The 13,145-nt window shown below is 39.6% G+C and overlaps 2 protein-coding genes across 2 annotated transcripts; one reads left to right on the plus strand and one right to left on the minus strand.

The window, feature by feature from the left end:
• Positions 1–1,282: 1,282 nt before the first annotated feature.
• Positions 1,283–3,406, plus strand: abhd8b (abhydrolase domain containing 8b). Its single transcript, XM_053634192.1, has 4 exons — positions 1,283–1,995; positions 2,097–2,267; positions 2,367–2,583; positions 2,726–3,406. Exons 1-4 carry the CDS (start codon positions 1,283–1,285, stop codon positions 2,993–2,995), a joined length of 1,371 nt encoding a protein of 456 aa, XP_053490167.1. The 3' UTR covers positions 2,996–3,406.
• Positions 3,407–8,988: 5,582 nt separating this feature from the next.
• rps15 (ribosomal protein S15) lies at positions 8,989–11,563 on the minus strand. The gene is made up of 4 exons (XM_053634190.1): positions 11,502–11,563; positions 10,976–11,061; positions 9,684–9,918; positions 8,989–9,137 (listed from the first exon to the last, which is right to left on the minus strand). Exons 1-4 carry the CDS (start codon positions 11,502–11,504, stop codon positions 9,024–9,026), a joined length of 438 nt encoding a protein of 145 aa, XP_053490165.1. The 5' UTR covers positions 11,505–11,563; the 3' UTR covers positions 8,989–9,023.
• Positions 11,564–13,145: the final 1,582 nt, after the last annotated feature.

Raw genomic sequence — 13,145 nt, forward strand, 5'->3', positions numbered from 1 at the left:
CACATAATTCCCCTTTGTCCTCTCTGAATCTTTGTAATATATCTCACAATGGAAATGGTTCTGTACATCATAGACACACTGTCTACACTAGAAAAGATGAATTATTTGATTTTTTTGCTATAAAACAAGATCTTGATGGCTGTTGAGTATTTTTAAACTAGCCCAATCTGGCAACTCGATCAGCTTCGCGTCCCAGCATGGGGCAGTGTGGTTCTTTCCCCAATGGGCACTTGTCTTAGTTCCCATTTTTGACCACTAGGTGTTAAGGAGTCAGTGGTTGCTCAGTGGTTGCTCAGTGGTTACTCAGTGGTTACTCAGTGGTTACTCAGTGGTTACTCAGTGGTTACTCAGTGGTTAAGACATTGGACTACTGATTGAGGGTCAGGAGTTCAAGCCCCCAGCACTGCCAAGCTGCCACTGTTGGGTCCTTGAGCAAGGCCCTTAACCCTCAACTGCTCAGTTGTATAAATGAGATAAATGTAAATTCGGCCAAATGCTATAAATGTAAATGTAAGGAAGCTAAGTGCAAAATCACCTGGTGCTCATGCTGCCCCATGATTATACATCATCTAGAAAGACAAGTAGATCAACCGATTAATTAACATTTTTTTTAAATCCTTGGTCACTCAAAAGAGGTAATCAGTCAGTCTCTCCAAGATTTTGTGATTTTCCGATTGCAGAAATTAATGCAAAATCAAGGAAACTCCGCTGTATTCAGAGGAGCTTGCGATGTTTCAATATTACTGCAGATTTGTCATGTGACATCATCACAACACGCATTCTGTCAAAGCCCTCTTCAATTCATATGTGTCGAACATGGGTACAGCTAAAAAAACATCACTGAGAATGGCCGTGCAATCGCAATGTCATCAATTCAAGTGGTTTTCCGCAAAAACACACAAAAAAACTCCACGAATTGCATCACATATTTAGAAAAAAGTCGCAGCAAAATCCAGTAATTTTGGCCACAAGAATCCAAAGAATTCTGCAAAATCCTGTGAACACAAATGAAATTATATGGAGTTGTGAATGACAACTTAATGAAGATGACCTTTTGTTGATCAACTAATATAAACACATGGGACCCTGTGGACAGACTGCAACTGATCAAAAGTGACAAACTGTAAAATGCTATGATAGTATCAGGGAATATAATTAGATGGGAATATTCATAGATACAAATATCACACAGTATGTATTTCTCATTTCAGAAGTGAAGGGCATATACATATACATGTATATATACCAACATGTGAAATTCTCTCAGCCACAGGTGGTCACTATGCTGAGCGGCTTCATAAATGGAATTCTCTGTTGTTTATCGGGGAAGTCTGCAAACATCGTGGTCCCTATTAAAACATCTGAGCCTGCAGACCATTTCGAGTTTGTGGAGGTAAAGCCTGGCAGAGTGATGCGTATTTGTCATATTAGACCTCAGCGAGCTGTGATAGAGGAACCAGACACAGGGGAGGTGGGTAATGTGAGCTGTAAGAGGAAAATCACAGTGTATCACAGCGGACAGTTGTTCATTGAGAACACGAGTGAAGCGACTCACCCAGAGCTGGTGCGCTGCCAAAACGGCGAGAGTGCTGTGGAGGTGGATGTTGTGGACAGTAACAACACAGTCTCAGGACAGGCTGTCGAGTCCAGCATAGCAGTAGCACATGAGAGGCCACAGCGTATATGGTGCAAGCCTAAGCGTACCGTGATGATCGACTGTGAACGCAAGATTACCCGGTGCAAAGAGACACACCCTGACGTGGCACTGTTCTTCATTCATGGAGTAGGAGGCTCTTTGGATATATGGGAGAGCCAGCTGGACTATTTCTCTCAGCTCGGTTATGAGGTGATCGCACCAGACCTAGCTGGCCATGGAGGCAGCTCTGCACCTCAAATCACAGCTGCCTACACATTTTACGCCCTTGCTGATGACGTAAGAATCATATTCATGAGATATGCAAAACGGCGGAATATTCTCATTGGGCATTCATATGGGTAAGGGGTCGATTCTTTCTGTGCTGTCTTATTCATTCAGTCTTGCTTTTAACTTTGACATTGGAAATGGCAAGTGATTCGTCTTTGCCTTTTCCCTCCAGTGTGTCTTTCTGCACCTTTCTGGCCCATGAGTATCCAGAACAAGTTCACAAAGTGGTGATGATTAATGGTGGTGGGCCTACAGCCCTGGAACCCAGCCTCTGTTCAGTCTTCAATCTGCCAACGTGTGTACTCCACTGGTTGTCGCCGTGCCTATCATGGAGCTTCCTCATGTAAGATTATGTTTTAAAGCAATTTCTGTTTGTTATAGTAGCCACAAGCATGTCATCATTCCTACGAAGATTCTCGGGACTAACGGTTTGTTCCTCTAGGGCTGGTTTTGCTCATCAGGGCCAGAGGGAAAAGAAACTTCTGAAGGAGAAAAACGCCTTCAATGTGTCATCTTTTGTGCTGCGGTCGATGATGAATGGGCAGTACTGGCCAGAGGGGGATGAGGTGTACCATGCCGAACTCACCGCACCAATCCTCCTGGTACACGGCGTGTATGACAGGTTTGTGTCAATACAAGAGGACCAGCGCATGGCAGAGGTAAACATTTTACTGATCTGTGATCATTGTAAATTTAGTAGTAAAAACATTCACCTAGAACACTACTGCACACCAACAAACTATGGTACTTGAAAGTTATGAACCGTCTATAACAGTATAATTACACTCAATGTCTTGACAGATACTACTTCTGGGCTTCCTGAAAGTCATAGAAGAGGGAAGCCACATGGTGATGATGGAGTGCCCTGATACAGTCAATACTTTGTTGCATGAATTTTTCCTTTGGCAGCCAGCCTCCAAACCCAAACAAGAAACAGCACTTCTACCAAACGCTAGCAAAACCAGCGCCTCCAAAGAAACAGCAAGGCTGACAGCTGCACCCAAGACTGCAAACCTAGAGCAAGACTCAATAAGGCTAATAACTCACCCACAGACCACAAAATGTGCATAATTACACAATGGAAATGGTCTTTTTAGACAGATCTACTAGATTTGTCATTGTAAGGGAGCACATCACAGCTATTCAATAGTGAGGCGAAAGGATGTGATATTTTCTACGATATACAGTCATGTGAAAAAATAAGTACACCCCATGGAAATTATTGGCTTTTTTTGACATATTTGGACAAGCAAACATTTGATCATCATTTGAAACAATGCATATTAATAAAGTTGATCTACTTGAACAAAACCACAAGGAAAATGAGCTTTTTAAATCATTTATTCAACAGAAATATCAATAGATGTGATATTCTTCTGTGGAAAAAGTAAGTACACCCTTGGCCTCAGAAGCCAGTATTGCCCCCTTTAGCAGAAATTACGTCTTGTAGGCGTGTTGCATAATTGTCCACCAGTCTCTGACATCGGCTTACTGGAATTTTTGACCTCTTTTCAAAATTCTTCAAGATAACACCAGACACTAGATATGGAAGGGATATAAATAAGACTGGTTCCACTTGCACCACAATCTTCAACACCTGAGTCTAATTTTATGGATTTGAAGGTGTGATAAATGTAGGGGCGCACTTACTTTTTTCTTACTTTGTTCATTTAAATTGTGAAAATTACTTCAAAATGTCAATTTCATGTCATTTGATAGAGTGTAACACCTTCATTAATAGGCACTGCATCAAAAAGGATGTTTGTCCAAAAAATGTTTGTCCAAATTTATCAAAAAAGCCAACTTATTTTTTCACATGACTGTGTATATATAGTTCTGAAAACTACAGACTTTCCTGAATTGAAATTAGTTTTATTCACACATATCTAAATGGTAAATGGTCTGCGCTTATATAGCACTTTTATCCAAAGCGCTTTACACTGTGTCTCATTCACCCATTCACACTCTCACACACACCAACGGTAGCAGAGCTGCCATGCAAGGCGCTAATTTGCCATCGGGAGCAACTTGGGGTTCAGTGTCTTGCCCAAGGACACTTCGGCATGTGGAGTCACGTGGGCCGGGAATCAAACCGCCAACCCTACAATTAGTGGACAACCCGCTCTAACACCTGAGCCACAGCCGCCCCATAACTCAATCACATATCGTTATAACATTCTTAATCTGATTATCCCAGAAGTGAGAAGTCCATGTAGAATGCTGCTGACTCTACATTACCTCCCTCTGGTGTTGTGTCACCACTGCAAGTAATGAGGTTACTGTAAATTGCCCTAGGGGCAAATTGGTGCATTAACTGTGTATGCATGGTGGCCAGCGGCATCTCATTCAGACTGTATTCCCAGGATAGGCTCTTGATCTGAATGATGTTTTCTTCATATTGCCTTTTTTATGTACTGGACTAAAGATGTCATTTCATGAAATATATAAAAAATAAATAGCATATATATTTCAAAATAATTGTAAAAAACGGGAATACTATCAGGATTACAGTTTTTTCCCCATTTTAAACCAAAGAAATTAAACTTTTGCACAGCTCCACACTGCGCCTAAAATGGTCGTGACCAAAAATATTAATTTGTAAATGATGATTTTTGCTGAGATCGCCAATGGTGACAATATAAATTTACACGTTATGATTTAAAAATTTGCTTGTAATGTCTTTTTAATTGAGTGTTATGTGAAGAGTCGCCTATCGCATAAATTGTTGTGTTGAAGTAATAAAACGAGACGTATGAAAGTTTCAGTGGGGAAAAAATTCATCCAGATCGCCAAAATACGCAGAGGGTCAGCTTTGTGTCAGAAAGACATGTCAAAACGAAACATATCAGATTTTTCAAACGATCCTCATCTCTGTCGAGCGCCAATGCTAATGGCACACCTGCTAATTAAAAAGCAGGTTCCAGTTGTGCCAGCATGAGAGAGAGAGAGATAGAGAGAGAGAGAAACGACAGACACAGAGGATCATCTTTCCGTGTCAATAAATGATCACCCAAGTAAAAGTGCAGAAAGGCGTTTTAAGACTTCTTGGATTCAAGAATTTGCATGCTCAGGTGTGATCATTGCACAGAAAATGCTTTGTGACTTTTATTCCAAAGAGAGCAGAGAAATAGCAGGAAAAACAGATTTCATTACCAAAATGAACCATTTCAGTGAATAGACTGTGAGAAAACAGGGTGATAGTCGAAAACATAAAAAGCTTGTGACTATGTCATCACAGAGTGCTCCACAAAAGACACCGTTAGCACAAGCAGTGTCTCATGCATGTGAACTACATGACGAGATCGAATGGAAGGAGCTAAAAATAAAATTCAACACCACCTATATGATTGCATGTGAAGAATCACCAAATGTACCTCTCGGATATTACTAATGAAGAAGAATTGACTGGACGTGTGCAAGACATGTCAACGACAGCATGTGCTTTGAACAGAATGCATCTAGTTGAGATGTTGCTTGTCCTACCAATTTCGGCTGCTCAGTGTGAACGTGGCTCAAAACAGGATCAAATCAAAAGTACGCAATTTAACCTTGGAAGACTTGATCAGGATCAGCACAGACAGCCCATCACTTGAGCAGTTTGATCCAGAACCATGTGTCAAACACTGGCTTTCTGCAAAACAGAGGAGGAGGAGGTCAGACTACACTATAAGTGAACGTGGATGAAAATGCTGACGCTGTAAAAGGAGGCCAGATGTATACATACGACAGGATGACTGAAAGTAAGTGTTTTAAAACATTTTAAATGTAGGTTCATTCTTATGTGGCAATCGGTGCCTGTTTTTTTTTTTTCTTATTTAATAGGTTTTTTGTTTGGAGTAGAGATCGGCCGATAATCGGCTTTACCGATATTTTCCCCCGATATTTAAACATTTTCCCATAATCGGATATCGGTTTTATAATATCGGATCCGATAAATGGTGTTTTGAGAGTTGCGCGCAGGACCCGAGGAGAGACGAGTAAATGACGGTGTGCACAGGTAAAGTATACTTGCTTTGCTTTAATTAATAAACTTTATTTAACATAACTGCCCTTAATGAACAAATGTGATGTGTTACATAAATGCGTGATATGTGGTTTAAGCAGCTTGGCCCTAAGAATTAGAAACGAACTTACAGAGTCATCGAAGCTTTTATTTTAAAAAAAGACACTTTAGTAACATCCATCCATCCATCCATCTTCTATACCGCTTACTCCTTTTCAGGGTCACGGGGAAACCCGGGGCCTGTCCCAGGAAGCATCGGGCACATGGCGGGGTACACCCTGGACAGGGTGCCAGTTCATCGCAGGGCACAATCACATACACATTCATGCACACATTCATACACTACAGACACTACAGACACTTTAGACACGCCAATCAGCCTAGCATGCATGTCTTTGGACTGGGGGAGGAAACCGGAGTACCCGGAGGAAACCCCCGCAGCACGGGGAGAACATGCAAACTCCGCACACACAGGACCACGGTGGGAATCGAATCCCCGACCCTGGAGGTGTGAGGCGAACGTGCTAACCACTAAGCCACCGCACTTTAGTAACAGTGTATTTTTTTTTTTTGCACTCTTTCAGACCCCTCTCTTTATTTGTGTAGAAATAAGAGTTGTTTTGTGTTGTTTTGTAAGCAAGGAGGAAGTGAAATTGACAACATTGTTATAAATAAAACAGTATTGTTCAGTTCAGTGTTGTTATCATTGTGTCAAAAACAGAAATAAAACAATAAATAAATATTGGTTCTGCATATCATATCAGTCATAAAAAATCACTATCGGTCGATCTCTAGTCTGGAGCCCTGCTTTTGACATAACACAACATAGACAGCTGCATAATTATAGTTCTGGTTCTCACTTGCCAGTTGTGACTCACATGAGCAACAAATTAATTTATTTTATTAAAACAAATCCAAACATTGAACATGTTTTTAAGCTCTAAAATAAGCTCTAAATAAGTATTTTAGACCATATTGCTTTTCTCTTGACTTTATTTACATATGTGACCTTGAAGTAATCCAAAAATAATCATATTACATTACTTTCATATTGTGATACTTGGATTACGTTAGTGATTACATTTTGTATTAAACAATTTGTAACTGTAACGGAATACATTTTTAAAGTAACCCTCCCAACCCCTCCACTAATATTGGCACCCTTGGTAAATATGAGCAAAGGAGGCTGTGAAAATTTTTTATTTATTGTTTAATCTTTTGTCTAAAATTTTCACAGAAATACTCTGCTCTCACTGATATCAAACAATTGCAAACAAAAAACAGGTTTATCCAAAACAAATTATCTTTGTTAAATATAGGTGTGCAACAATTATTGGCACCCTTTTAGTCAATACTTTGTGCTACATCCCTTTGCCAAGATAACAGCTCTGAGTCTTCTATAATGCCTGATGAGGTTGGAGAATACATAGCAAGGGATCTGAGACCGTTCCTCCATACAGAATCTCTCCAGATCCTTCCAATTTCAAGTTCCAGGCCGGTGGACTCTCCTCTTCAGTTAACCCCACAGGTTTTCTATGGGGTTCAGGTCAGGGGACTGGGATGGCCATGACAGGACCTTGATTTTGTGGTCAGTAAACCATTTTTGTGTTGATTTTGATGTAAGTTTTGGATCATTGTCCTGCTGGAAGATCCAACCATGGCTCATTTTAAGATTTCTAGCCTTCAGCCCCAAAACAATAAAGAGCCACCACCATATTTAACCGTGGGCATGACGTACTATTCCATATAGCTACCTCTCTGTGTGTACCAAAACCACCTCTGGTGTTTATTGCTAAACAGCTCTATTTTGGTTTCATCTGACCATAGAACCCGATCCCATTTGAAGTTCCAGTAGTGTCTGGCAAACTGAAGACGCTTGAGTTTTTTTTGGATGAGAATAGAGGTTTTTTTCTTGAAACCCTTCCAAACACCTTGTGGTGATATAGATGACTTCGGATTGTAGTTTTGGAGACTTTCTGACCCCAAGACGCAGCTAACTTCTGCAATTCTCCAGCTGTGATCCTTGGAGATTTTTTGGCCACTTGAACCATCCTCTTCACAGTGCGTTGAGACGATATAGACACATGTCCAGTTCCAGGTTGATTCATAACATTTCCAAATTGACTGGAACTACTTAATTATTGCCCTGATGGTGGAAATGGGCATTTTCAATGCTTGTGCTATTTTCTTGTAGACACTTACCATTTTGTGAAGCTCAACAACCTTTTGCCGCACATCACAGCTATATTCCTTGGTCTAACCCATTGTTATGAATGACTAAGAGAATTTGGCATTTGTGTTACCTCATATTTATACCCCTGTCAAACAGGAAGTCATAGTTGAACAATTTCCTGTTCCTAGTCACCCAGGTGTACTAAAAAAATTAAATATCAATGGGAATATACAGCAAACATATGAGTCCATAAGAGTTGCCAATAATTGTTGCACACATATTTAACAAAGACTTTTTGTGATAAACCTGTGTTGTGCTTGCAAGTTCAGCCTACTTTGTTCATATTTACCCAGGGCAAATATTATTGCAAAATAAAAGGAGTCTTCCAGTTGTAATAAGCAAATACCAACCATCCAAGTATGACATGGAGCATTTCATTTACATCAGTTCTTTTTAAGCTCCATTTTCTCTTATGTTGTGATTTATTTATTTTTTTTTAATTCATCTGGTCATTTTATCACCAAAAAGGGGCCATCAAAACATTTCACATGTCAAGAGTTTTAGGCTATACCTTTGTTAACCAAAATGTAACATAGTAAAGCACTGAATGTGCGTATTAGTTGTTTCCTCTCAAATAAAATTTTTTAAACTTGCAGCTGAAAAGTTATTTTGTTCAAGTTATAAATGCATAAACCTGTTTATGGAGGAACAGAAAACCAAGGAAATTGTTTACATGTTAAATATTGCTTATTAATTGATAAAACATCAGACATGTTAATGTCCAATGGCTTTTGTAAATCCACTGTGCTTAAATTGGGCAGAAAATAACTTAGAAAATTAGAGCTTCAATATGTAGCAGCTGTTCTTAAGAATGAGACAAAGGCCATGTGTTGGATGTCACTTTTATTTACATCAATTATGGTTTACTTCAGAGGAATGAAGCGGGAGGAGTGGGTGGCTCCAATACCAGGGCGACCGTGCTTAACAGGCTTGTATGTAATGGAGAACTCTCCAAGGTAGTGACCAATCATCTCAGGCTGCAAGAAGAAGAAGAAGAAAAAAAACACCAAAACATGGACATTAAAATCAGTCATTTATATTAGCTCTCTTCATTTGGGATCAACTCATTGTGTCCCTTTACCAAAACATCCTCTTTGTTTGATCACAACCTGCCCAAATGGCACAGAACAGAACTAGACTTGGACATCTGGAAGTGAATATCCTTCAATAAAGGGCATAAGTCATGGTGAGAAACATAATAGGGGTGAAGTTTTGATGTGTAAATAAACCAATTATATCCACATAACACAGCATATTTCAGCTGTGCATTACAAAAATCAATTATCCTACGACTGAACAAGACAAAGAGACATTAATCAGGACACACAAAAAAAAGCTATTTTAAAATGCTAAACATTTACCCCCAGATTAATACTGCTCCAATCCCCTGTGAAACACAGAGGTTCAGCAAAGTATTTTCCCCTCAAATTGTTTAAAAAACAACAAAAAAGTCCATGACTTGTTTAGTTGCCTCGATCCACATTACACTTAAGCATAAAACACAATCTTTCCCACCACCTCACCTTGATTTCAACCTGGTTGAAGGTCTTGCCGTTGTACACACCGACCATGGAGCCCACCATCTCAGGCAGGATGACCATGTCCCGCAGATGGGTCTTCACCACTTCAGGCTTTTCCATAGGAGGCGCCTCCTTCTTGGCCTTGCGCAGGCGTTTAAGGAGAGACTGCTGCTTCCTCCTCAGGCCACGGTTCAACCTCCTCCTCTGACGAGCGCCATACAGCTGCATGAGCTGCTCACTGAATTAACAGATACATTTAAGCCAATTAACTGTGATGCATCAAAAAAATGAGGAGCTGGATTGGTGAATTCTTAAACAAGAGAAGGCACATGCACAGTTTCATGTGAGAAACTGAACAAAGAGTGACTTTTCTAGAAGTCGTTTCAAATTGTAAAAAATAAGATTTGGCAGAGAGCTGCACCAGGAACCCGAGACAATTATATTTATACCTTCATGTTCTGGTTTAGCAGCAACACAGCTGGAGTCTTAACTGGAGTTTGGTAGCTACATACATAACTACATATATACATACACAGCTACACGTGTATAACTGTTGAGATAAAATACAGATATACAATTAGCTTATAACGGTTAATCCTCCTGTGATTACAGCCAGAGACAAAACATCAGACCAAACGAACTGTTCAACTGGCCATTTGGTTATACTCCAGTGGCTGGTTCTTACCTCGATTAAACGTCGCATGTAAAACTTCAGAACTAAGCAGCAGTTATATTGTGACTTAGAGTATAATAAAACTTAAAATCAGTCTGTACAGGATTTTGCAACAATTTTTTTTGGTGACTGTTGTTAGCCAAAAAAACTTAATTTTGCTGCGACTTTGGAAAAAATTGCAATGACATTCACACGTTCTTTCCCTCCTTCTACATAAAACTACTTAATTTGGACAAAATGCAATTGTTTTCGCAGTGATGTTTGTTAGTAAACGAGACCTTTAAGCTATACTCATGTTATATGCAGGTGAGTAGAAGAGGACTTTGGCTGATGACGTCTTCATGACAATGATGCATCTTCTGCGGTAATGTTGAAAAACTACAAGCTCCTCTGAATATTGAAGGTTTGCATGATTGTGTTAATTTGTGAATCCTACAGAGCCTGTAAAGTGCTTTTTTTATTCTGGATTTGTCCAAATCGTGATTTGAGCCATCAACATTTAGTCAGCATTGTACGGTTTCTCAAGAATCTAAGTATGAACTAATACAATAGACACAGGTACAGAAGGAGAGAGAAACCCTTGATTTTTCCTTCTCTAAAAGTGACAGAACCTGTTACTCACTAGGACATGTCCAGGAGCTGGTCCAGGTCCACTCCTCTGTAGGTGAACTTCCTGAAAGTACGCTTCTTCTTCTGCTCTACGTCCGCCTGTAAACACACACAATTCACACAACACCTTTAACACAACAAGCCTCATGTTTAATACAAGCCTCAGTTAAACAAGGTGTTAGCTACATAAGACAGGCCTAACAAGCTAACGTCAACTTTGGCTTGAAACTCCTCATTTCCGGCATAAACGCCCCACAGTAACTGGTGTGAAAGTGAAATAGTTGATATTTAAAAGTATAAAAGTTAGATGGATCAGTAAGAGAATGACTAGCGCACACTCGGGCTCTGATTCGCGTCTCTAAGCGCTGGCAAAATTATTCACATCAACCAATTCCAAACCTTCAGCGCCAACAAATAATATCAAAAACAAATACAGCGAGGCTCACGTAAACTAAAAACACAACAAGATACTTGAATTTGCCCGAATTTAAGCTGGATTCTGTTAGATTGTAGTAAAACAGAAATAAAACAACACCTACCATCTTGAGAGAGAAACCGGAAAAGGAAGTAGTTGACGTTGGCTCGCGCTAAAAGGAAGAGAAAAAAAACGGTTTGGTGTGACGTCAGAACATTAGCTCGCCATCTAGTGGTGCGGAGATGAAACTGTCTTCAAGACTGAAATGGGGTTCGCTTATTATTTTTGAATTAATAATTAAATAATTAGCACAAAGCCTACTGACTTGAGTAAAAGGGCTGCTACTGTAGTAATAATTCACTTGATTAAAAGTAAAAGTAGTCAAGACCCAAGTAAGAGTAAACAAATAGCCTTGTGAAGAACTGCTTAAGTGAAGAATTACTTTACAAATTGCTTTTTCACATGTCTACGGAAGCCCTGCATTATTAAATTATTTTCTGTTGTTTTCTCGTGATCTCGACATAACAAAAGCTGTTTTCTCACAATGTAATTTTATTGTGAGAAAATCTCCAGCTTTGTGAATGGGACTGGTGTTACATGCATGTTGGCATCTTCGCCATCATCAATGTGATAATTCCCCGCTGTAGAGATGGACTTTATCTCCGCATTAAGAGAGAGGGATGTGTGTCCCCTTCTCAAGTGTGGGACACTAATGTGGAAGTCGTCAGTCCTGCACCCTGGAAGTTAGCATCACCCTGATTCCCTCAACAAAAAGCCAATAGGATTTTTCCACTGGCTTTTGGATTATTGCAGAAAATAAATTCTGTGAGCAACAAAAGTTTATGATTCTTACATGTTTCATTCATTAAGATAAGATTCATAAGATTTTGAAGCCTAATTACACTCGCCAGAAATAAAAAACTAATGTTGAGCTATAAACGAACTACACCACGGTCACATGACTTCAACGTCACCACCGATACGCTTCCGACAACTCTTTCAATCTTTATTTAAAAAAAAAACAATACAATTGGAAAATACAAAAATTGATAAATCCACTTTATTGGAAAGTTTGAGTTGTGAGTGTAAACACAACGAGACTGTAGTAGATGAGTTTTCCTGTTCGGCGTGATGACGTTTAATGTTCGCGACAACCTGTATAGTCCCATTTAGCAACCGTCTTTTTCCAGACATGTATAAGCTTTTTGAAAATCCTGAGTGGGGTATTACTGATGTATTTATGTCGTAGTATAAAACGTGAACATATCTTGAGCTTGTGTTAACCACAGACCTTATTTCAGACATTTAACAAAAAAAAAACATTCAAAACCCCCGATTGACTTCGGGATGATGGATGTCCAGTACACAGGAAAATTTAGTCATGATCACGAGAAAACAACAGAAAAAAAATTTATACTGCATGGCCGCTTTGGGCTTCCGTAGATTCCACAAGATGTTGGAAACATTTATTTGAGATTCTGGACCATGTTGACATGATTCGCAAGTTGACATCACACAATTCCTGAGGATTTTTCATGTGCACTTTCATGCTGTGAATCTCCCGTTCTCCCACATCCCAAAGGTGATCTACAGGATTCAAATCCAGTGACTGGGAAGACCACTGAAGAACACTGAACTCACTGTCATGTTCATGAAACCAGTTTGAGACGACTTTTGCTTTGTGACGTGGTGCATTATCATGCTGGAAGTGACCATTAGAAGATGGAAAATTGTGGGAATGAAGTGATGCACATGGTCAGCAACAATA

This window comes from Ictalurus furcatus, chromosome 10 (genome assembly GCF_023375685.1).
Source record: "Ictalurus furcatus strain D&B chromosome 10, Billie_1.0, whole genome shotgun sequence".
In the NCBI taxonomy this organism is placed as follows: domain Eukaryota; kingdom Metazoa; phylum Chordata; class Actinopteri; order Siluriformes; family Ictaluridae; genus Ictalurus; species Ictalurus furcatus.